The 25,220-nt window shown below is 45.3% G+C and overlaps 1 protein-coding gene across 4 annotated transcripts in view; it reads left to right on the top strand.

Annotated features, from left to right (window-relative positions):
• The window catches only part of PRRC2B (proline rich coiled-coil 2B), a 73,257-nt gene that overhangs the window by 41,368 nt on the left and 6,669 nt on the right, over positions 1-25,220 (top strand). Inside the window, exons 14-30 of one of the 4 annotated variants that reach the window (XM_065418837.1) lie at positions 2,485-2,692; positions 3,818-4,040; positions 4,786-6,849; positions 8,897-9,096; positions 10,108-10,253; positions 13,291-13,432; positions 14,121-14,203; positions 14,908-15,096; positions 15,245-15,439; positions 15,869-15,955; positions 16,969-17,073; positions 17,609-17,801; positions 18,674-18,771; positions 19,560-19,687; positions 21,916-22,156; positions 24,070-24,246; positions 24,960-25,051. In XM_065418837.1, the coding sequence (XP_065274909.1) occupies positions 2,485-2,692; positions 3,818-4,040; positions 4,786-6,849; positions 8,897-9,096; positions 10,108-10,253; positions 13,291-13,432; positions 14,121-14,203; positions 14,908-15,096; positions 15,245-15,439; positions 15,869-15,955; positions 16,969-17,073; positions 17,609-17,801; positions 18,674-18,771; positions 19,560-19,687; positions 21,916-22,156; positions 24,070-24,246; positions 24,960-25,051 (4,571 nt within the window). The remainder of the gene's footprint in view (positions 1-2,484; positions 2,693-3,817; positions 4,041-4,785; positions 6,850-8,896; positions 9,097-10,107; positions 10,254-13,290; positions 13,433-14,120; positions 14,204-14,907; positions 15,097-15,244; positions 15,440-15,868; positions 15,956-16,968; positions 17,074-17,608; positions 17,802-18,673; positions 18,772-19,559; positions 19,688-21,915; positions 22,157-24,069; positions 24,247-24,959; positions 25,052-25,220) is intronic. The other 3 variants (XM_065418839.1, XM_065418838.1, XM_065418840.1) reach the window with 3 other exon arrangements.

Genomic DNA, 25,220 nt, shown 5'->3' with positions numbered 1-25,220 from the left:
AATCAGGGCCTAACTCCTGGGCGTAAACTATTTGTCTGCCCTCCTTTTTGAATTATAAAAACAATATGAAGAATGAGACCAGAGTTCAAAGGGTATTTAGGCGCAGTCATGTTAAAAGCAGGGCCATGACTACGTAGGTTCCCAGACCATTCCATTCCCTAGCTATATGGAAGTCACAGCGGTTACTGCAGTCCTGCTTTGCTTCATGGGCTGATAGAAGAGGATTCATTCCTTTTGCAGTCTCCCAATACACAGCTCATGCTGTGAGCTGGAACTGTGATTTACCTCATAACTAGAAGCTGACTCCATTGCAGTGACACTAAGTACCTTTCCCAGATCTGAAGACGAGCTCTGTGTAACTCAAAATCTTCTCTCTTTCACTAACAGAGGTTGGTCCGATGAAAGATATTACCTCACCCACCTTATCTCTCTCTTGCAGTGTGACAGATTTGAATGGTGGGCAAGGGATTCCCTATTGCAGGGGTAGGCAACCTATGGCACGCGTGCCAAAGGTGGCACATGAGCTGATTTTCAGTGGCACTCACACTGCCTGGATCCTGGCCACCGGTTCGGGGGGCTCTACATTTTAATTTAATTTTAAATGAAGATTCTTAAACATTTTAAAAACCTTATTTATTTTACATACAACAGTAGTTTACTTATATATTATAGACTTATAGAAAGAGGCCTTCTAAAAAGTTAAAATATATTACTGGCACGTGAAACCTTAAATTAGAGTGAATAAATGAAGCCTCGGCACACCACTTGTGAAAGGTTGCCGACCCCTGCCTTATTGCCATGGTGTTGTGTCCGGGTCAGAACTTTAGGGCTTTGTGACTTGTTCCTTTCTCATCTGGTTGTCTCCATGGAGGAAGTAAAATGCTCTGGCTAGCCTGGAAGGTTGCATCTGTGTCATATAGGCAAAATTTCCAAAGTCCTTTTGTCTTTCTAGTGGATAATTCAGTCATATGCATAGCATATATGGTATTAGTTGTGGCTAGTAACATACAGTGTGAATCCCACAGAATGGCTAAATGCTGCTGCTGAAATGGCCTACATGTAAGGTTGGTGGAGTGGCTTAGCTTTTAGGGGAAATAGATTCTCTCTTTTCAAACGTAACTGTTTGATGCAGCCTGATTTTATTGCAGCTGTTGGATGGGTTACTTCAATCTATTATCCTGACTCAAGAGTTGCCTGGTACTGCTCATTTAGTTTAGAACGAATGAACTGAAGTCTTCAGTGCCTTTGTTATCAGGGAGTCTGTTTAAGTGAAATGTTAGACTCCCTTTGATGTTATCCTTGTTGATGATTTGAGTAGCAAGAAGCAAAGATTCCCAAGATTGTCGTGTTTGGTATCTTTTAAAGGCCTTTCACACCTAAGCATACCTGGAATTGAGAGCACATTGTAGAAAAAACAACTTACTTAGCTAATATCCATGTTCCTGATGCTTATTATTAAAGTGATTTGTCTTTTTAAATACATGTTGCTTTTGTTATTGTCCCTCCCAGCTTCTCTTCTCCTAATGCTGGATCCTGCAGGGAAGTTGTAATCTTGCTCTGGGATATTGAGCTGTAGTGGAAGCTCTTATACTGTGACAAATACTCCATGATTATTTCAGTGAGGGGTTCAGTGGACGAGAAGGGAGTTGACCTTTTAATAAACATTTGCAGCGTCTGGTAACTTTGTAAACATAGTTTTTAAAAAATTGAATCAGGTTTGACCAATAAATATAACTTGTTCTAATTGGTTTTGTTACATTTTGAAGGTTTTCCCCAGAATATAAAATTCCTTCTGTGTGTAGTTTCTACCTGGACTTTTGGCTAAGATCATATGTCAAATCAGATAAATATCTGTTCTATTCCTTTATCAGGGGATTGTATCCTGCCCTGTCAGGGTAATGGAATGGGATGACCTCATGGTTGCTTCATCTTTCAGAATAATACATAGGAAATACTATAAGATTTTAATGTTCTCTTAACTGAACTTATTTCCTTTTTAATGTAATCTCTCTGGTTAATAAGTTTTAGTAGTAGTATCTATATGCACTAAATATCAAGTGATCAAATTCCCTCCAGTGAGAAGCAGCATCTACATTATTTGAACCAGATTAGTAAATTGTGTTTGACAGGAAAATGCTGTTAAAAATCTCCTGTGTCTCTGATGTGTTGCTGTGAAATGTAATACTGTGATCTAGCAGCACCAGGAATACTTGTGAGAAGAAGACAGCAATTCAGCGTGAGCTGACGTATGCATCTAAAGAAGCACAGGCTGCTCCCTATCAAACCTGGTAGTGAACTGCCCACATCTGTTGTCTTTCCTACCCAAGGCGGAAGGATGCTACATTCTTTGGTTCTTTTGAGTTTATAATGCAAGCTTGTGTGCAAGCTGGCCTACACCAAAGAAAATGCACTCATGACTCATGTCCTGCTATATACAAATGATTGAGGTCTGTGCTAACCTGTCTCATTGTTCTGCCTACCCAGGAGCAGCTGTATAAGATGCAGCATTGGCAGCAACAGCAGGTCTATCCTCCACCATCCCATTCCCATCCTCAGCGTACGTTCTACCCACCACACCCTCAGATGCTTGGCTTTGATCCTCGCTGGATGATGATGCCGTCTTACATGGACCCTCGTATGGCTCAGGGCCGTACCCCTGTGGATTTTTACCCTTCGGCCCTTCATCCTTCAGGTAATTTTTTTTTTTTTCTGGCCTTTCTTACTCTCCGATGCTGTCCTGACTCAGTTTCTGGACCATATCTGTGGCCTTTTCCCTAGAACTTAGATTCATGAGACTGAGAGTTGATGGGACCTTTACATTCAGTGACCTGTAAAGAATTAATTGCAAAGAGCAAGCTACATTCTTTTGGGTTCTGACTAGTCCCCAGGTGTATAATGCCTTGAGGACTGATCACTTTCCTAAGGCTTCAGGCCACGAGGAGTGCTGTGCCAGACAAGAGGGTGGGTTTTTGGCTGTTGAGATGCAGGTTAGGACTCTTCGAGGGAGGAGCTATCCCAATCGGCTTTGCCTTCCTGAAATCCTGTCTTCTGTCTTACCAAGCTTACCTTGGCCCAGACTTCTCATCCTTGCTTTGTGTTGTCGACCCTCTCCAGGGATTGGAAAGAGTCAAAAGGGAGGTGAGGGCTGATGAATAGGCAGCACTAGGATGTGTACTTGGAGTTTGGGGTGGCATAGGGAATGCCTAAGAGTACCCCCACACCTAGTCATGTGCTGCCTGGGGGCTCTCATTTCATAGCAGGGAGAGACCCCCCGCAGGAATGGAGGGAAGGGGTCTGTTGTGGTAGAGAAGGAAAGAAAGGAGTGGGCTGGAGATGGTTTTACTCACAAAACCTTATTAGATCCCCTAAGGAAAGGTAGGACAAGCCAAAAAGTCCTGCCTCAGGTTATATGCTCCTAGCACTTATTAATCCTCTATTTAATTTGCCAGAGATGGGCATGTAAACAGTAGGATGAGTAAACCAGTGCCTTATGTTTGTGGTTATTTTGTATTTCTTACCCCCTCCCTCCGCTCCTTGCTCCCAGGCCAGTGAAGTTCTGTATTGCTATGCTTAGGCTTGGCTATGAAAGTTGCTCTAAATAGCGGCCCTAAGGATCCTTGCTTCCCTTTCATTCTGAGGCAGTTGCTTTCCTCTTTATATGTCTCTTGATCTCAGTTTTCCTTTTTAAAAGAAGGTTTCCATGGGTGCATTCATCTACCACCCAGGAGGGAGAGGGAGATGACCTGCCCTAAGGCTGTAAAATGCTGCTTGGCTATGCGCCTCTAGTGTTACAGCTTGAATTCTTTCTTCTGTTCAGGAATTATGAAGCCCATGATTCAGCAGGACTCCATCAATGGGAGCGGCTGCAGGTCTGAAGAGCAGAACTGTCAGCCATCGTTGCAGCAGGAAAGGAAAGCTGCCTCCATGGACCCTGCCCCAGTGTGGGGCCAGGAAAGCTACACATCCCTGCAGAACAAAGGATACCCATTACCACATCAAAAACAGACGGAGAACATGAGCATCGAGGGACTGCATACCAGGTGAGGGCAAAACCGTACCATTCTGCCATGCACACTGTACTGGGAGCGCCTCTTCCCTTGAAGAGTGGGTTTGGGGTCTACCCATAAGACTTCTTCAAAGAGCAGGAGAAGGTATTTTTGGTCACCTGTGTTCCCTTGAGTGCTGTGTACTGATAGGCTAAAACACCATTGAGTTCTTGCATATAAGAAGATTAAATCCAGTATGTGTAATCAAAGCTTTATAACTTTAAAAACTAGAGAGACTCTAACTGATTCTCATTGGACCTTACCTTTCTGCCCTGGGGCTTTGCAGGAGCTCCCTCAGTGGGGAGAGGCAGTTTTTGCTTATGTAGACAGCTGTCAAAAATTCTGGCTAACTCATGGGTGTCTCTTACTTTTATTTTATTTCATTTTTTAATCAGTGGTCCTTACCACTCTGATGACTCTGAATCAAGCTGCTAATTTTGAAATCACTACAAAGATTGGAGGCTGACTCCACATTCAGTTCCTGAGTATACCTCCCTTGTTTTTATTTTCTGTGCAGAAACCACTGACTTTTGTTCATCAGCTCTGCTATTGCAGACTGGGGCCATGGCAGATCAATAAATCCAACAGTCAAGTATTTTATAGCTTGATCTGTCATGATTTAAAGTAGATAACTAAACTGCATTTATTTCTTTATTTGTACTGTGTTCAGCCTGGAGACCTGGAGCTGTGCTTCAATCACATTGACTGACTGACTGACTTTGTTCTGGTTCCTTTTCAGGAGTGACAGCTCTTACTCTGCCTCATCTGGAAGATCAGAGGGCATAAATGCCCAGCGAGATCTCTTTGAGGAGAGAGGGGATGAGTACTTAAACACTTTTGACAAGAAGGCCCAAGCTGACTTTGACAGCAGTATATCTTCTCAAAGAATAGGCCAGGATCTTTTGTTTCAGCACCAGGAGACCGTGCAAGATGCATGCGTTTCTGGCGCCCGCCATGCAAGCTTACGGTGTTCTCCCCTGGAGTCTGACTTTATACAAGTTGATAAAAAACCTGAGTATAATGGTTGGGACATCAACCACCATCAGAAATCCTCGGAAGCTGCAGCAGAGGCAGATGAAGAAGTGCCCAGGGATGAGCAGTCATTTAGTGCTGACCCATGGAAGAAAGAAGGTGCTGCCAGCAAGCAACCTGCTGAAGAGACGGATTGGGCTCCTGAGAACAGAAACACTAACAGTCAGCACCAGGAGCAGATGGGGAGGACCCGGAGGTCTGGCCCAATTAAAAAACCAGTCCTGAAAGCCCTCAAGGTTGAGGAGAAGGAGAAAGAGCAGGAGAAGATTAAACTAGAAGGAGAAGAGGTCTCTCACCCAGCAAAAGAGAAAGCACCTGTCTATAAGGTGGAGAATGATTCAGAAGATTCATCAACCTTGCTAAACTCCACTCATTACCTGCTGGACGAAAAGGGTTCTTCCCAAGCCAGTTTCACCCAAGATGCTGAGAAATCTCAGGAGGAAGAGGAAGAGGAGGAAGAGGAGGAGAAGACTGAAAGGGCATGGGAGAATAAGCTTTCCAGAGAGTCTAATGACCTCCCTCCCACAAAAAGAAACAACTGGATCTTTATCGATGAGGAACAAGCCTTTGGTGGGAGAGGCCAAGGCCGAGGGAGAGGCAGAGGCTTTAGAGAGTTCACTTTCAGAGGCCGTGGCACTGCTGTTAGTGGCAGGGGTGTCTATAACAACCAAAGAAGCAGCAGAGGGCGGGGTCTACGGGAGTTCAATCAGCCGGAAGACTTCCCGAGGGGCAAGCCCAGGCGCAGGATTGCTAGCGAGACACATAGTGAAGGGTCTGAGTACGAGGAGCTCCCCAAGCGGCGCCGGCAGAGGGGTTCTGAAAACAGCAATGAAAGCTCCCTCCTAGAGAGGGAGGAGAGCGACCTGAAGAAGGGAGACTTCAAAGATTCTTGGAGGTCCAATAAAGTCTACTCTGATGATCACAGCAGCCTTGATGCCAAGGTGAGGGCCCCGAGAGCTTTTGGGAGGTCTCTGCCCCCACGACTGAGCAACTCTGGGTACGGGCGAAGAGGCTTCATGGCGAAGGAGCCTTCCCAGTGGCAGGGCAGAAGCGGGGGAACCACATGGCAGGAGTACAGCCACTGCCCTCCATCAGACACTTTTGGGATTAGGCGACAGTCTGACAGGGACTATATCCAAGATTCTTACAAGCATGCGGACTCCTTCACTGGCAGGAGTTTTGAGGAGAATCACATTGACAACAGAAGGCCCTTGTTCCAGGAGGATTACACTGCAGATCAAGAGAACATAGAAAACAGGCCATTCAGGAGGCGGCGTCCCCCTCGTCAAGACAAGCCCCCCCGATTCAGGCGCCTGAGACAAGAGAGAGAATCTGTCGGCCAGTGGAACCCCGAGGAAGGTGGAACCAGCCTGTTGCCCAGCCAATGGCCCGGGAGACCCAAGCTGACCACGGTGGAGAAGAATGGTGTCTCTGGCAGGAGGTCTCCTGAGCTGTCCTATCAGAACTCGTCAGATCATGCCAATGAGGAGTGGGAGACAGCGTCTGAAAGCAGCGACTTCAGTGAGAGACGGGAGAGACGCGATGGTGTTTTGGAAAGTGAAGCGCAGCTGGATGGTGGCCTTGCCAGTGGCAGCTTGGGAGAGAAGAGAGAGTTGGCAAAGAGGAGTTTCTCAAGCCAGAGGCCCCTAGTGGACAGACAGAGCCGTAAGGCTGAACCAGCAGGGTTTGGGGAGCAATTGGTAAGGGCCGGTGGAGGAGCTGCTTCCCGGTTCGAGAGCCAGCAGAATGGGATGCCAATGAAAAGCAAAAGGTAAACTCAAAGTCTGACGTACAACACGTGCTCTGTGCATGCGTCACCACATGTGTAAATATCCCTGTGGCAAACTGGACTTGCAGGCAAGAAGGGGTTGACTCATGCAGAGATGTTGGCTGTGCTTCCTTTTATCACACACAGATGACTTTTAGTACCAATTATCCATCTGTGTGTTGTTCATTGGCTTCACAAACATGTATATTCATTTGAGCCTGCTGTACCTCTGATGCCTTTGCTAGAACACTACTTGTGGTGGGAGTTCCAGCTTGTCTTTGTTTCAGAAGAGTGGGTGGTAATGGCTGGTGCTGCCTGAGCTGCCACCCTTCTTTAACCTCTTTAAATCCTATAATGCAACGGCAGATCACGCTTGTGCATCCCATCAATTCAAGTGCTAGAGAGTTAACAGAGACATCTTGGTCACCGACTCCAAACTCTCCAACCCTCCTCCAGTGAATCCCAGCTGGGGTATGGCCCTGGCAGTGGTGGAAAGTTTGGAAGGCTTGTTTCCTCGGTAATGACCTGATGGGAATGCAGAGGTGAAATGTCATTTATTTAAGTAGATTTCTCTACTTCAAAGCTTTTCTAGATCCACAGCAGTAGCTGTGGCTTGTGCACAGTGTGGGGAGTTCCCGGGTCTAGCCATGCTTGAATAGACTTTTTCAAAACCATTGCTGCTTGGCGATGAATGGAAGGCAGCACTCCTTTCATAGAAACGTGCTGCATATTATGGACCTGCTGGTAAGAATACTCCTGTGAATACTTCCTTGGGTTTAAACCAAACCCTACTGGGGATTAGGAGGTTCCTTGCACCTTCCTCTGAAACATCTGGTGGTGGCCATTGTTGGAGATCGGATACTGGACAAGGTAGACCTCCAGACTGGCAACTCCTATGTGATCCCTTATTCTTAGCAATCACTGTTGGAGATACAGGCCTCCTGCAGATTGAACAGATGTATTGTATTGGAGCTTTGAAGTAGACCAGCGGTTCTCAAACTTCATTGCACCGCAACCCCCTTCTGACAACTAAAGTTACTATATGACCCTAGGAGGCGGGGACGGAAGCTTGAGCCCACCCGAGCCCGGCCACCCCGGGCGAAAGGGCCAAAGCCGAAACCTGAGCCCTGCCACCGAGGGCTTTAGCCCTTGGGCTTCAGCTTCGGCCCTGGGCCCCACCAAGTCTAGCCCTGGCGACCCCATTAAAATGAGGTTGCAACCCAGTTTGAGAACCCCTGAAGTAGATAATTCTTGCTTTGATGACACTACTTGATTGTTTTCTCCCCCGGCTAATTATTAGCAAGTTGCTCCATAATAACAGAATAATGGTGTATGCTGAGATACCAGTAACTGGGTGTGTGGTGGGAACTGTACTCAGGTGAAAAGAGAAGTGAGGGAAAGGGGGAGGGGGAGACAGATGTGCTGCTAAATATTGCTTCTTTTTAAACCAGATTTTTTTCCCCCTATCGTGCTGCTAATCCTCTGCACCTCTTCTCTTCAGCTTCCCAGTGCTCCTTGTCAGTTAAGCTGTAGGGAATGACATGTAGCTGATGGTCAGAGGTGCGAAGAATTGCCAAGAAAAATAATCTGGAAGAGGCATTTTTTGGCTCAGTGTTTGTCGCTTTCTTGCCTCCCTTCCCCTCTCAGCCCCCGAGCTGACCCTGCTGGAAAATATGCATTTATTGTAAAGAGGATTCAAGGCAACTTTAAAGCTTTTGTACAAGGGTAGTAGACATTGGTAGCACCAGCACAGAGAGAGGCCTGTAAATCTCCCTGTGAGACAAGCTAAGAGTACAAACCATGTGCAGTTCATCACTGCAAATGCTGTTGTTTTGTTTCTATCCCATTTCCCACAACAATATCCTCATAATCAGGCTTTTGCTCTGAAGCAGCATCTACATCAATTGAGAGTGGGGGGCGTGGGGAAGGGAAAAGTGCAGGTTGCCCAGCTTGGTTTAAAAACGTGGCTAGGAGAAGCTAACCCATTTGTGTTTCTCCCCACCCTCCTTGTCCTTATTGAACCTAACCCCCTTCTCTCTTTTTCTCTCAGATCTCCAGAAGAAGGTGGGGGTCTGGGTAACGCCAAAAGTGGGAGCAGCCACTCTGTTTACAGCCTAGAGAGAGCATCGCGCACCAGCTCAGACAGTGGTGAGGGGCCAGGTAAAAAGCAGGAAAAAGAGCCTAAATCCACAGCCCAGAGACCAAGTGAAAAGGGGGAGACCATGTCACAGTTCGAGTTGAATTATGGAAGTAAGTGTCTAATTTAGTTTGTCTCCTTAAAGGGACGCTATCCAGTTAAACATCACATTAGAATGTCTTCCTTTCTGTTACTGGTAACACCCAGCATGATTCAAACTGAAGTCATTTTAAAAGTCAGGTTTATTCTTTTCTCTCCATTTATTTATAACAACAAATTTCCGGTGGAATTGACCAAAAAATATCATGGAAACATTTCTATTCGTCTTAAATATTTGCAAAAGCTTTTAATTTTTTCGTTAAGACCCAGTTTTGAGCCAAACTCAATGTTGGTGTGCCTTTAACATTTCTTCTGTGGGAAGAGTTAGGGGAGTGCTTATAGAAATGTCTCTCTCTACACAGCGTTACGGTCTATCTCAAGTCAAGAGTAAAAAATAGTCTGGTTGGTTGGAGAGAAGTTGAGAAACCATAGCCATCTAAAGCAGAGGAGTGTGATCTGAGCTCAGGATTGAAAGTCAACTGAGTTCCAACCCTGGTTCTGATACTGGCTCTCTGTGGCCTTAGGCAAGTCACTTCACCTCAGGGTTAATAATCCTTCAGGGGTGGGTTGTAAAGGTTAATCAGTTAATCCTTGTACAGCACTTTAAAGACTGTGGGTTAAATTTTCAAAAGCACTTAAGTCACTTTTTTGAAAATGGAACTTAGGCTCCTAACTCTTGGCTTCTTTTGAAAATGTTACCCAGTGCTATGTAATTCAGCATTAGGAGGAGTTTCTGGGTTATTCTCTAGAGTTAATGCCCTTGGTGTCCTATGGAAAGCCCAGATTTCGGCTGCCAGTCCCACGCTGTGATTCTCGAGGCCAGGGATAGTGTGCTCAGATTCTGTTGGAGAGTAGTGATGCAAGGCACTTCAGAGTAACCCTGCTGGTAGATATCAACAAGCTGCTGTTGCCTAGTTTCCAAAGTAAATTTAAGTTGCTGTTGGCTAAGCGGTTTCACTCCTTAGCTTGGGTCCCTTTTGGAATACATTTTTGAACAACCTTTTTAAACCGTAAATCTTGTTCAGATGCCATCATTGACAATCGGGTTTCAAGCACAGCAGAGGAGAATGAAGTGGGCTCTATGGCAGGAGAAGGCTTCATTGAGGTGCTCACTAAGAAGCAACGCCGCTTGCTGGAAGAGGAACGTAGGAAGAAAGAACAAGCTGCCCAGGTGAGGAGTGGGAGTTGGGAGTATGGAGCGCAGCCTGATCCCATGTAAAGCCTGCAGTGGTCTGAGAAGGAGAGGTGCACAAACACACACACAGAAAATTTTTGAGAAAGCGGCAGTATGTGTGGTTAGACTAACCCTCACAGTATTCAGCATAGAAAATGTGATTTGTAGCTGGGCAGGGGAAGTTAGTCTGTAAGCAACATCCTGTAGCTTTCTGACTGTTGCTATGTTTACTTTGGCTCCCAAAGCTTTTGCTGGCTGTTTCTTTTGTTACTGATGCACAGCTTGGCATGCAAATGAGTGAGCAGACCCAAAGAAGGGATTTTGTAACACTTCACACAGTGCACAGTCAACCTGTGGAACTCATTGCCAGGAGATGTTGTGAAGGCCAAAACTATAGCAGCATTTAAAAAAGAATTAGTTAAGTTCATGGAGGAGATAGGTGTATCGATGGGCAGTTAGCTAAGATAGTCAGGTATGCAATCCCAGCCTCTGATTGCCAGAAACTAGGAGTGGACCACAAGGGATGGATCATTCAATGATTGCCTGTTTCATTCATTCCCTCTAAAGCTCTTGGCATTGACCACCGTCAGAAGACAGGATATGGGGCTAGATGAACCATTGGTCTGATTCAGTATGGCTGTTCTTACGTCTGGGTGGGTAAATTGAGCATTTCTTCTGCCATTTGGAAATGCTTACAAGGGAATTGTGGGAGTAGGCCAGTTTTCATCTTAGGCTGCCAGTTGAACAGTCTTTCATTAAAGGTAGAGTTCTTAAGTCCAGATCAGAGCTTCTCAGCAGGCATCAATTAACAAAAGTTCACTTTCCCAGATTAAGGTTTTGTACTTCTCTCCTGAACAGTAAGGTTTTATCTGGAGAGGAGGCAGCAGATATACACATACGGAAGGGTGGTTCCAGGATTAAAATAATAATTTGTAGCCAGACCATTTCCCTTTCCTAGCTGCTCATTGACCCTTAAGCAGTGTTCTGAGACTGGATTGCTGTGGCTGAATTGTTAGTCAGGGTCTTCTGTCAGTGTAAATGATGTTCCAATGGATCCTTCTGACCCTTCTACTACTCTGTTCTCGAGGAGTGGAATATGAGGAGACAAATCTAAACTGATACGCTGAAGAAGGGCTCCGATTGCTCCCATCACCAGGCTCCCATTGTGGAGTGTTAGTATTAGTACATCTAGAACAGGAAACAAGCACCATATGAAACTCCTTGGTGACTCTAAATTAGGAGGAGTTGCAAACACTAGTGAGGACAGAAATACAAAGGGGCCTGGAGTTTGTCTATGTTATAAAACGTTATTGTGTGTGACCATGATTGTGAAGAATAATGACATGATGCTAACCACAACTCAATGGTCCATGTGGACCAGGATAAATTGGGTTCGTTATTGTGTTAGCTAATTGTGATTAAACTCCAGGGTGATGCTATGCTGAACACAATTTGCTCTGGTCTATACTGGACTACCAACTCGGGCCAACATTGTGTCCTGTGACTTGCTTGTATTGCAATATTTTACCACCTTTGAATACTATTCTCCAATCCCTTAAAAGGAGTAGAAAAATGGGTATTAAGCACCAAAATGAAATTCAGCTTGGAAAACAGCAGGCTAATACATTTGATGGGAGAGGGGACTAATCCAAACCACAACTATTCAGTAGAAGGAAGAATCCTGGGAAACAATAATGCTAAAAGTGAACAACCCAATCCTGAAGTTCTGCAGTGGGATATGGCAGCAGAAAAGACAAGTGCGGTTATGGGCTCTGTATGCCTAAGTACCATGTCCTAGGATGGAGAGGTAATAGCTTCCCTGGGGTGCAGCTGTACCTGGAATATTGTGTGCAGTTCTGGGCACCATATTGACCAGAAAGATATTAACAAACTGAAGAGAGTTCTAACAACTTGTTGGTTTTTTAGGTGGCTAGAGGAATTGATTTATGAGGAAAGATTTAGGAGTAAATGTTGTATAGCTTGGCTAAGTGATGACTAAAGGTGTGATGGAGACATGAATCTACAAGTATTTGAAGACTGTAAATTCTGCTGAGGGGGAGAATTTATTTTAGCATAAATGGGGAAGGATTACATTCAGCAATAAAACATTATTGGGAAATGCTTTGTGACAGTCAGATCTATTGTGTGGTGGGTTATCAAGAGATGTGATAGAAGCCTAGTTCCTTGGCGCATTTAAAATTAGGCTAGAAAGAGTCTAAGGCTAGGTCTACACTGCGGTGGGGTCGACCTAAGATATGCAACTTCAGCTACGTGAATAACGTAGCTGAAGTTGCGTATTTTAGGTAGACTTACCTGGCTGTGAGGACGGCGGCGAGTCGACCGCTGCCGCGCCGCCGTCGACTCCGCTTCCGCCTCTTGCCGCGGTGGATTTCCGGAGTCGACGGCAGAGCCATCGGGGATCGATTTTATCGCATCTTCACTAGACGCGATAAGTCGATCCCCAATAGATCGATTGCTACCCGCCGATCCGGCGGGTAGTGAAGACGTGCCCTGAGTGATTGTGCAATAGGGAACAATCCTGCAGTGGCAAGGAGATGTGCTAGGTAAACTAACAGCTGGTTCCCTCTCTGGTGTCCGAGTCAGTGAATTATTAGTCTCTTTTTTACTGTGAACTAGTGAATTGATCCTGCTGTGTCAACAGGACTGGGGAAGGATTAAGGAAAAATCTGAGTTGGAGTTTTAATCTTTTTTTTGCCTGTTCCTCTCCCTGCTGCTGGAGCCAGCCGTTCTTAATAAATACTGAAGAGCTCTTCTTCAGCATTCCTGCTGTGCCACCACACATTCCTGCTGTTACAGCCTCCCAGCAGCAGCTGGATACAGGAAACAAACACTGTGGCGGTCTCCTCTTATGGTGGCCCTTGCTGGGATAGTCTTGGTAAAGGCAGTCCCAAGCTTGGATAACTCCGGGGGCACATCTGCTTCAAGAACCAACTAAAAGCCGGGAAAAGAAGCCTGCCAGCAGCAGGTTAACCCAAATCAATAGCAGGTCTTATAGCCTGAACCTCTCTCTCAGGGACCAACCAAAGGACGTGTCCTTCAGTCTCGTATCCCGCCTCGATTTGCTAAGAAGCAGAACAGTATGTGCCTGGAGCAAGGCGATGTAACTGTGTCCGGAAGCAGCCTGGGCACAGAGATTTGGGAGAGCAATAGTCCAGGTAAGAGAGGGTCTCCATTATTTGCCAGCACTGGGACAGTTATGGAACTGGGAATCCTTTTATGTTGAGGGAGGAGGGTGTGTGTGTGCATACGTGCCTGAAGAAGAGGGGCTTCATCTACATTCCACCCTGAATCCAAAGGGGAAAGGGAGGTAGCAGATCTTCTGGGCTCATGTGTACAAAACATTGCTGTTAAGATCATCATCCTCCCACAGCTCTGGCCGTGTCACCCTCCGATTCAGATCCTTTCCCTGGTTTCTTCTTGTACCAGATCAGGTTCTAGCTCCTTGACCTTATCTTCTAGGCTCTGCACAATTCTAGCTGATCTATAGCCTGGTTCTAATTTCTTCCATGTTCTTATCCTCTTGCTCCCTGTGGCCCTGAGCCTTCATCCAAACTGTTTTCTTTGTACCCTTCTCCCACTGTGCGTCTCTGCGAAGCCTCCCCCTTTCATCCTTCCAACTTTCACTTCTCCCAGAAAATCTTTCCACCTCCTCTCTCCCTTCATACTCTGTCTTACCTGCATTGGAGTGCCAAGGCTCAGCCTGTCTGTCCTGGAGTGTAAACATTTTGGGGAAGTGAATATGTCTTGCCCTATTTTTGTAAGCAGAATGTGAATTTACAGCACTATATAAATGATGTGCTTGATGCTCCATTTCACGCATCTGAATCTTGTCTGCTTTTCCAGCCCTCTCCGTTCAGTCACCTGGCAGCGATTCCTGGAGTAGGCCTGTAAATGCCTTTAATGGCACCGAATCCAGCTCCACTGAGGTAAGGGGCACCTAATCTACTGTTCAGGTGGTGTGTGTGTGTGTGTGTGTGTGTGTGTGTATTTATATATATATATATAAAATATTCATGTTAGGTGGCTCATGCTTCTCATTGCTGCTATTGCGTTTAGCAGGTCTGTCAGCTCTCCTTGTGCAGTTTTAAATTGACTATCCACAATTCTGATTAAGCATGGTGCTGTTCTAAAATGGTGGGACAAATTCTGCTCTGTTACACATCAGTGTAAATCCAGAGTAACTGCATTGTAAAACTATCTCAGAATTGCACTCCGAACTGGGAGCAGAGCATGGCCCAGTATGTGGAATCATCTTTGTGTGCCTCACACCTGTGAGAAGTGCGTAGCTGTAATGTAGAGTGGATGTCACTGAATGCTGCAGTGACCTTTCACCTGCAGAGACCGGAGTTCAAATCTGGTTTGGGTCATAAGTGAAATGAGTTTGGCAGTCTCAGCGTAGTAGCCATGTGGGGCATTTTTCATTGTTCTAAAGCTGCAGTGGGATTGGTGACCTGGATGGTTTCTGCTTCAGGGTAGCCTAGAGCTGGAATAGCAAGGGGCACTGCAGGTCAGGACTTGCTCCTTGATAGTTGTGCTTGGTAAAGGGGAACATGTTCTCGCTGTTGTTTTTCTCCCTGTGGAGTTGGGTTTGAATCTGGGGCTTTAACACATTTCGTGCTTTGCATAGCAGGGTTTTAAAGGCAGCCAGGGGGATAGTGGCATTGACTTGAGTGCGGAGTCTCGGGAATCTTCCGCTACCTCCTCTCAGCGCAGTTCTCCATATGGCACCCTCAAACCAGAGGAGATGAATGGGGCTGGCCTGGTGGACCCAAAGCCTGACTGCCAGAAGGAGCAAGTTCAGAAGCAATCTGATAAAAAGGTAATCTGGATTTGCAGCCAAGCCAGAGCACGTCGTGACTGGTACCAGAGACCTTGTGAAATTGGGTTTTTGTTTTTTCGTAGCATTTTTAAGGTAGAGATCGGGTTATTCAGTCTTTGTGTCTCAGCCTCTCTGCTTTCCCATCAAGGATTCAGATCAAGGCTCAGGACAGAACAAGGAACACAAGCCCGGACCAATCGGCAATGAACGCTCCCTGAAAAACAGAAAGGGTTCGGAGGGAACGGAACGGCTGGAAGGGAATATCCCCCCTGTTAATGGGGTGGAAATTCACGTGGACTCAGTTCTTCCTGTGCCACCCATTGAATTTGGAGTAAATCCTAAAGTGAGGATTGAATTTAATTTTATCTTCTTGGTGGTTTGAAATCCCTCTTGTGAGCTTGTAGAGATGCAAAAGGTGGTTTAGCCAGAAGCATTATCTAGGGCAAGCTTCCAGCACGTGCACTGTAGATTTGCCTTATAGATTTCATTACTGACACAAACCAGGTTCTCAAGCTGTCTTGGTAGATATTTATTATCCTGAATGGGGTGGGGACAGTAAGGGAGAAATTAAGGCCTGTCGTCCTGTGTATGCCATCAGGGATGCCTGTCGCTGAGTATGGAGAGCTATTTCGTTCTTGTCTGTCAGTAAATTTTGCTGAAAGAAAATCTTTAGTTTCTATCATCATGATCCAGGTAAATGTTCACTAATCATGAGCAACTTACAGGGGGCTGTTGGGCCTGGATTTGAATGGTGCTTGTTGCCTTTTTTCAGGACTCTGACTTCAGTCTGCCACCTGGCTCTGCCTCTGGTACTGCAGCTAGCCCTGTCACCAAACTGCAGGATGCCTTGGCCAGTAATGTAAGTAAATCTTAATTATTGAAATGGAAAAAAATATATGTATTTGCAATTGATTTGATGTTTAATGCTGTAGTACCCACTTACGTGGTTTAAAAACAGCAATGAAAATACAGGTGTTGTCTCTCAAAAAATGTTGATAAAATTTTTGATAAAATCAGTGCCTGGTTAGCTGAGACACACCCAAGCCTTTAAACAGTGACTCAAACACCATTCATCAGCCTGTGTAAAGTAAGAAGGCTTGCATATGTCAGAGGTCACCAAATTCCCTTCTTTGGGGCACCCACGGGGAAGAGGAAGACAGGCAAAGGAGCTTAGAGAGTCCTGTTGCTGGACCTGGAAAGTGGAGTTCTAGCCACTGGCTGCCAGAGTGCTCAGGGCGTTGTCTTTGCCACTGGCTTCTGCTCACTATCAGCCAAGTAGGTCCCATGCGCTTTTAGAGCTCATAAAAAAATGTGTAGATGACTGGAGAACAGACTGTTAAAAGAAAATGGATTCAGAGCCCAGTATCTGCTTGTGGTTCAGTTGTGTTCAGTGATTTAAACAAAAACTTCCTCTGAAACATATTAATTTTGTAGCCCCTTGTATTTCTTGGAGGTTTTGTCATTTTTTTCCTTACAAGTGTTTTATATAAACAGAGTTATTCTGCCATTTACATAGGTTCACCCACTGTGGAAGGAAAAACACTCTTTACAGCTGGAGCTACTGTGTACCAAATTCAGTTCTGGTGTAAATACAAGTGCAGCTCCATGGAGATCAGGGGAGTTATTGCCTGCTTACACCCAGGCTGCATTTGGTCCAGCATATCTGTTGTGTTTACTGTTAAGCCAGCTGTACATTTTTACAATGTTGAGGCAATTCCATAGTCCATTTAACAAGCTGAGAAACGACAAAACAGTTTGTGCTGCTGTTACTTAGATCTTCTTGCTGAGGTTCCATTTGTCTTGTTGCCTTCCTAAATTCCTGTGTTGTTACAGACATTCTTAGTGTTCGGCATTTTATAAATCTCCTTTCAGGCAGGGTTAACGCAGTCCATTCCCATTCTGCGAAGAGATCACCATCTCCAGCGGTGCATCGGTCTGAACCCAATGTCTTTCCCCACTGCAGACCTCACTCTTAAGGTAATCGAGGCATTAGCTCTGCCTGTGTTCGCTTTGGAAGTACAACCCTCTTTGGCCACAGTAGTAAAGGGGGAGAGAATCTTCACAACAGTCCAGATGTTTCACTGGTCAGCTGCAAAGTCTGTAATTGGCCCCTTTAAAAACAATGTGTATATATACGTGAATTCAGCAGAGGGGAGAGGATGCCATTTTGAGGCCCTGGATACTGACATCTTCTCCAGCCATAGAGTGAGTAGAGCAAGCTTATCCACCTCAACCCTACCCAGTGCAAGAGAACAATTCAGTATTCCTGGCCTGTTTGATCCTGGGCAGTCTGCTGTGCCTGCCAGCAAAGGGGTCAACTAGTGCCAACTGCAATGGGTTTTTTGTGATTGGGCACTTATCCAACAGCCATTAGGTGATGATAGTTTTTAGTGACTACCAGCCTGGGCTGGATTTAAACCAATAATCTACAGGTGAGTGGCTCCCTATCCCATTATCGTTTGCTTCCGTTGAAATTGCCTGTAGTAATTTCTTTCTCTCCTCACTTCTATAGATGGAGTCTGCACGCAAGGCTTGGGAGAATTCCCCTAGTTTACCAGAACAGAACTCTCCAGGAGGTGCTGGCTCAGGCATCCAGCCTCCTTCCAGTGTCGGCGCTTCCAGTGGTGTCAGCTACAGCTCTTTTGGCGGTGTTTCTATGCCTCCTATGCCTGTGGCGTCTGTAGCACCTTCTGCATCTATTCCAGGTACCTGCCTCTGTTTGCCAGAAGCTGGGAATGGGCGACTGGGGATGGATCACTTGATGATTACCTGTTCTGTTCATTCCCTCTGGGCCAGTGTTGGGAAACCGGATACTGAGGTTAGATCAGGGGTTCTCAGACTTTTGTACTGGTGACCCCTTTCATAAAGCAAGCCTCTGAGGGTGACCCCCCCCATATATATTAAAAACACCTTTTTATATATTTAACACAATTATAAATGCTGGAGGAAAAGCGGGGTTTGGGGTGGAGGCTGACAGCTCGTGACCCCCCATGTAATAACCTTGTCACCCCCTGAGGGGTCCCGACCCCCAGTTTGAGAACCCCTGGCTTAGATGGACCTTTGGTCTGACCCAGTCTGGCCATTCTTATGTTCTTGTTCTAGCTCCAAAGATCTGATAGCAGCAGGGCAAGTTAAGATAACTGCCTTGGCACTTAACAATAGTTTGTAGCTTAGCTCACCTATTCCTGAACTGCCAACCTTTCTGCAGGTGGTATTAACATATACTGCAAAAGGATGGGTGATCATTTAACAGCCCATAATACCTACCTTGGAAAAGTAATACTCACCTAGGGTAAGTGGCTGATGAGTAAAACCTCGTCACTAAGGTGAAGGACAGGCAAGTAGATTTTGTGTATAGTCTGGTAACTTTCCTATTTTGCAATGCTGGCATAATAAATCTGTGTAGCACTGCTGAGCCAATTGCTTGCTAAGATACTGATGAATTAGCTTGGTAGGTCTGTAGATTTCTATCTATTGTACTGTGCCTGTACCCCTCTGTATCCCTGGGATCTGCTTTTGCTGGAGTGAACAAGGTTAGCGTGTCACATTCTTCCTTCCCTTTTATTTCAAATTCTAGGTAACCACATCCCACCCCTGTATCTGGATGGCCATGTGTTTGCGAGTCAGCCACGCTTGGTCCCTCAGACGATACCTCAGCAGCAGAGCTACCAGCAGGTAAAGGATCAAGGCAGTTAATTCTTTTCTGCATGAGGAGGTCCTCAAAATTTCCCATTTATTCTTTCCTCTTGTAGTGGGCCAACCTACTTCCAGCCAAGGGGAGCTAGATTGTGGCTCCATTCAGAGTCTGTGAAAGCTGCTCCCCAGTGGATACTACAGGGGAACAGGCTGATTGAAGAGGGGAAATACCAGTTTTTGCACCAGTATTTTTTGACTGGGTTTAAGTGGGGTGGGCTCTGTAAAACTTGCCTTTGAGTGACAGAGTGTCTCTTAGTAAATTTCCCAGCACTATTCTTAGCAGAACATGAAAACCAGTTTGAACCTCAGACCAGTTCCCTGTGGACGAGTGTCTGGCCCAAAAACCACCAACTAGTCAGTACTAACTGGGAGCTTGGACAGTTTCAGCAAACAGGGTGTGGGCTGAGCTGTGGAGAATCCCTCCAGATAAGAGTTGAGGCACAGTGACAGAGCCCCATGAGAACTAGCATAGTCACTGACGTGATGGGCCTGTTCTATATACAGAGAGCTTCAGTCCCCTAAGAGAGTCAGTTGGATCCTTTTTTGAGCATTAAATTCCTATTCTCTCTCTCTCTCTGAGCCATCATTCACTTCCTATTCAGTCATGTGCCGGCCTGAGAAATGACACTGGGGGCATTTGGGTGGAGTTGCAGCTTGGATAACTTTTGTGGTGGAGTGACTAGATGAAGAAACAGATGGTCTTTTAACACCAAAGGAGGGTTTCTGACTGACTTGGTGTCGTTCAATCACCTTAATTTCCTCTGCAGGCTGCTGCTGCTCAGCAAATTCCGATTTCCCTTCACACATCTTTACAGGCCCAAGCTCAGCTTGGGCTGAGGGGAGGCCTGCCTGTCTCCCAGTCCCAAGAGATCTACAGCTCCATACAACCCTTCAGGTAACAGTTCCTGGGTTTGTTTCCCCGTGGCCAGAGCTTTCATGTTTTGATCTGCAGAACACATCTGCAGGGGTGTTCTTTCCCCCTCCTTTTCCATTCTTGCTAATGTCCTTCCTTTGCAACTTTCCATCCCCTTTCCTGCCCACACCCACAAGTGTTTGCACAGTACTCTCCCTTCCCCTCTTAACAGATGTAGAGGAGAGAGGGGTTCTTGTGTAAATAGGAGAATGCCAAATAGGAAAGCAGGGAGGCGATATTATTTCCATATATGACATTGGTGAGACCATTGTTGGAATGCTTTGTCCAGTTATGATGTCCACACTTCAGAAGGGGTATTGAAATACTGGAAAGGGTTCAAAAAAGAGCTACAAGAATGATTCATGGGCTGGAAAATACACCTTCGCATGAGAGACTAAAAGAGCTCAATTTATTTGGCTTACTGAGAAGATTGAGGCAGCTTGATCACAGCCCATCAGTACCTACACAGGGAGTCGATCTCTGATAAGAGGGCTCTTTAATCTAGAAGACAGAACAAAACCTGGTGGTTAGAAGCTGAAGTGAGAAAAATTCAAACTGGAAATAAGATGCAAATTTAAAAGCATGAGTAACTAACCACTGGAACCCGTTACCTAGAGCTGTGGTAAAGTCACCATCATTTGGTGTGTTTTTAAATCAGGGCTGGGTCTTTCTGAAAGATATGCTCTAGTTCAGCCACAAGCTATTGGGCTCACAGGAGTTACTATGTGACATTATGTGGGCTGCATTTTGCAGGAGACTAGATGATTGTAATGGTCCCTTTCAGCCTCAAGATATATTAATCTTGATATAAGGGGCTTTCTGTGGTAATGTTAAAGCCAGTCAAATCCTGTGTGAATCACTTTCACTCTTGCCAAACTACTGTGGACTTGTGCGGTATGTCCACACGGTGTTTTAAAACCCCTGGCAGCCAGTCTCAGAGCCCGAGTCTACAGACTGGAGCTCGCACTACAGTGTTATAAACAGCTGTGTAGACATTTGGGCTCAGGCTCTGAAGCCTGAAGAGGGGGTTGGGTTTCAGATCCCGAGCTCTGGCCCGAGCCTGAATATCTACTCAGCTGTTTTTAGCACCGGAGTGTGAGCCTGAGTCTGTAGACCCAGGCTCCGAGGCTCACTGCCATGGGTTTTAAAATGCAGTGTAGATGTATCCCTGGTGACCTGGATCCTCCCTTTCCACAAGCATTTCTACAGTTCTGGGCCCCTAACACAGTGCTTTGATTTACACTGTTTGGGTGGGAAATCGCACACCTCTTCCCCCCAAAATACTCATACAAATGTGGGGATGAAGACTTCAGAACTTTCAGGGGTGTTCTGTCTACTAGTCATGTGACGAGTAGCTCTCTCTTTACTTTCTGCCGCACTGGAGCACAGTGGCCTTTCCAAGACGTCCGTCATCTGTGGATAAATTAACTAGAATTGGTCAATTCTAGTTGATTTCACACCCCTCCTGGTGAGGGACAAGCACCATGGTGCTGGCTTATAATTTTGAAGGAACTTCCCAGTGTGGGTGACTGAGACAATGCAGGATTCCTGCAGTTCCCATGGATGTTTGTCCATATCCCACAGAACACTTGCACAGTGCATTTGATTGCCAACCTATGCTAAAAAAGTCCCAGGGTTGGGAAAACAGGCATGTTACAAGAAGGTGCATTTGGCAGAGGGATGCAGGGATGGTGGCTGCATACTGGTCTTCATGTGGTGCCCTTGGCCTGACCTTTAGATAAAAGAAACTGATCTGCTGAAAGGTAGAAGCCTTGGTTCTCTCCTGCTGACGGAGATCAATCAAGTACCCTAGGAAACATTCAGTGAAACAGTTTTTACCATCCAAGGTGGTTTGAGCTACTTACCAATACAGTCACTTCACTGCCACTATATGACTGAACTTCATAAAGAGAGAAATATTGATTCCATTGAAGTCAGTGACAAAACTCCTATTGACTTCAGTGAGATGGGGACTTAGCCCTAAAAGCTTTAGGATTAGTGTGAAAGGAGCTGTCCAAAATTAAATTCTAGAGCTGGAAAAAAAAAAAAAAAAAGTGAAACTACAGGTTTTTATTCCCTAGTTGATCTTTGTAGTAGAGATTACTTTTTAGAATGCTGTTTGCAGCCCACCAGCCAAATGCAGTTTAGGAAGTTGTATGCAGTTTCTAATAGGCTTTATCACTGTGCATTAACCTGTTTCTCTTCTTTAGGTCTCCAGTGTACATGCACCCCAGTCTGTCCCAGCCCAGTACCATGGTCCTGACGGGAGGTGCTGCTCTGAAGCCCCCATATTCTGCCTTCCCAGGCATGCAGCCCTTGGAGATGGTAAAAACACAATCTGGGTCCCCTTATCAGCCAATGAGTGGAAGCCAGACACTGGTTTATGAAGGCCAGATAAACCAAGCAGCCAGTTTGGGAGCCTCACAGATGATGGACTCCCAACTTACACAGGTTAGGAACAAAACTAGCATGCCCCCCCTGTTTTTTGCATGTGTTCACAGAAGTGCAGTTTCTGAGACTGGGTCTTAGTTGCTGTTTGTGGTGCACCATATACTTTCATCAATAAGGCCTTCATAACGAGACAATAGTGATGTTAGAAGTACAGCACACCAGACTTTGAGGTGCTTTACTTGTTACGTGTACCTCTGTTTAAAACACACAATGGTTAACTTAGTGAAATTAAGTATCCTCTTTCTGCTGATGGCAAAGGCCTGTGATTTGTGTGTCCACTACTGATGTGACTGCTACTTTGCATTTTCTTAAAGCTCTTACTGTGCTTTTGGGATCTGAGGCCATGACATTGCAGTGATTGCTGCCCTAAGAGCCCCAGCTTCAATAGGCCAACACCTCCCCATATCTTTAGTAGTAACCATTTAAAAATCATCAGTGTTTTCAGGGTGACCTTTAATTAAAGACCCATCTCTTTTTATTTCAACTCGTTGAGTGTTTTGGCCTAATTAACAATTTCTGCTAGTCTGTTGGGTGGTATCTTAATAGAAGTTTCACTGTGTTTTCATGTCATCCTCTTGCTTTTTTCTTTATTAAACATAGTTCAGAAAGGCACAATAAATCCTACTGTCAGGGCAGCTGTGTTTATATGGATATTGAGCACAACTATTGAGTTGCTTCCGTGGAGAAGTATTGTAGTTGGCTGTAAACTTTGCTTATATTGCGCAATACAGTAAATGTTTAAAAAATACAATAAAAACCAGAATATTCCTAATCTTTTTATCTTAAAGAGGGACTTTCATGCTGAGGGAGACTCAAGAACAAGGATTGTTAATTACAGAAAGTAACTTAGCTGGGGAAAATGAAGAGGTTACTGGCCAACTAAGTATTTGAAGAAGTGCTTTATCCCTTGTAACCTGGTCTTTCCTTCCTGGATCATGTAATGAAGCCTTAATCCTCTGTCATTACAATGTGGTGTCATGGGAAGTCCCAAATCCAGCAATTATGCGAACTACCAGATCGAGTAAGAGGGAATGAGAGGCTGCGAGGGAGAGAACTCTTGTTTTAAAGATCTCTGATAACTAGCAAAAGTGGCAAGGAACAGAAGGAAAAGCCACATGCAAAGTGAATAGGTTTCTTGGACAGCGTGATAAGTATGGCCATCCACTTCATTTAAAAAAAAAAAGAAGGGCAGCACGGCTTGCTAAGGATCATGGCAGTGTATATGAACTGTGCCTGAGTTTGTAAATGGTAGCCTCTTCTTGCCTCTTGTCCTCCCTCCATGTTTTACGAGCCCTTTTGAAAATTTGGTCTTTTTTAATAGCCATTGAGTCCTGAGTTAATTTTTTTAATCACTTTTAACCACCACCATCATCAATTGTTTCAAGAAGGGATTGAAGCCTGTCATGGAACGTAAAGCTGAGGCCAGTGTGAACCTTCCTGATGTTCCAGTCCCTGAAATCACACCAGCAGAGGAGTATAGCAGATTTTTAGATGTGGACATCGAGCTGAAAACAAAAGGTGAGCTGTCTGACGCCATTGTGGCTGCCATCACCACTCAGAGGGCTTGCCATGCAGTGACCACGAGGAAGACTGAAGAAGAACCAATGAAGGCTCCAGGCGATCAGGAAAGCCCTGTGTCTGAGCACAGTCTTGCTAGAACAGCACTTTATTAAAAGAACAGATGGTGTGGTTACAGGGTCTGGCAACTCTATCTTAAAATGATTTTCAGTATGAAAGTCCCTCTTTAATGTTCACATCTGCATTTGTTCTATAGCAGCATGTCAGGTTTAAGATGCTTCTTTTAGGTATGCTTTTAAGCATAAAATGCTGTGCTTTTAAGGTATTAGTAGGGAACATGTTGAGACGGACCATTGTTATTTCCATTAAGTAATCACATGTAAATTATCATGCAGCTAACAATGCCTATGCCTGGGTCCCAGCTTCCTCTCCCCCGGTATGGTTCTGGCCAGCAGCAACTGATTTTACCACAGTCCATCCAGCTTCCTCAGGGGCAGAATCTGTCTGTAGGAGCTCCCCGCAGGATTCTTCCACCTGGATCTCAGCCTTCTGTCCTCACTACCAGCAGGGAGGTAAGGGCTACGTACTGCATGAACATCTTGGCATTCTTTAAGGAGTCTTGCATTTGGGTTTGGTCCCTCCGTAATTTAAAAAAAGAGGCAGGGGGAAGCCTCTTGTGGGGTACAGTTCGTCATTAATGGGGAGTCATGCTTTCTTACTGGGGCCTTATCTTCCAAACCAGTGATAGGAGTGGAAGCAAAGGGGCGCCATTCCTCCCATCTCCAAAGCCCAAGCCACAGTCTCTCCAGTTCTTCTGCTGTTCATGATTCCATTTCCAGGAATCAGAACCGTCTCTGGATCCAGTTTGGAATTTCCATTTAAATTAAATGTAAATTCCAAGTTTTCTTAGAGATCAGATGGGTGGTTAACCACAGGCACACCTGGAGCACTGCTCATAAAGTGCAACACAGTTGTAAAATGTCTCCATCTGAGTGGACGTGTCAATGTTGTGTCTGGTTAGATGTATTCTTATAAGGAGTGGTTTCTCGTGGAGAGCACATGGGTGGCTAGAAGTCAGGCCTTTGTGTTCTCTTCCTGATTGTGCCTCAAATTGGGGCAAGTCATCTTGCCCGAGTGCCTCAATTTCCCCATCTGTAAAATGGGAATAATGATACCTGCTTCATAGGGGGTGGGGGCGAGGCTAAAGATTAATTGAAGTGTTTGTGAAGTGCTTTGAGATCTTTGGATATACAGAAGATATTTTCTAACTCATTTCCCTTCTTAGTCCTCCCAAATGGAAATGAAAGGGTTTCACTTCACAGATGGTAAACAGAACATGTCCTCCGGAGGATCTGTACCATCACCACATACTTACAGGTAAAGGATCCGGAGCTTAGCCCCATAGCTCTCGAATGAGGTCTTGGTTGAAAAGTGTTGAATGGGAAAGGGTATAGTACTTAGCACTTGCAGAGAAATGGTGTTTGTATCATGCTTTCTTCTGCAGGATCTACTGATGTCTTCAAACGTAGAATCTACATTAGTCCAG

Source organism: Emys orbicularis, chromosome 18 (genome assembly GCF_028017835.1).
Source record: "Emys orbicularis isolate rEmyOrb1 chromosome 18, rEmyOrb1.hap1, whole genome shotgun sequence".
NCBI classification, from domain to species: domain Eukaryota; kingdom Metazoa; phylum Chordata; order Testudines; family Emydidae; genus Emys; species Emys orbicularis.
This window is presented reverse-complemented; position numbering and strand designations above follow the sequence as displayed.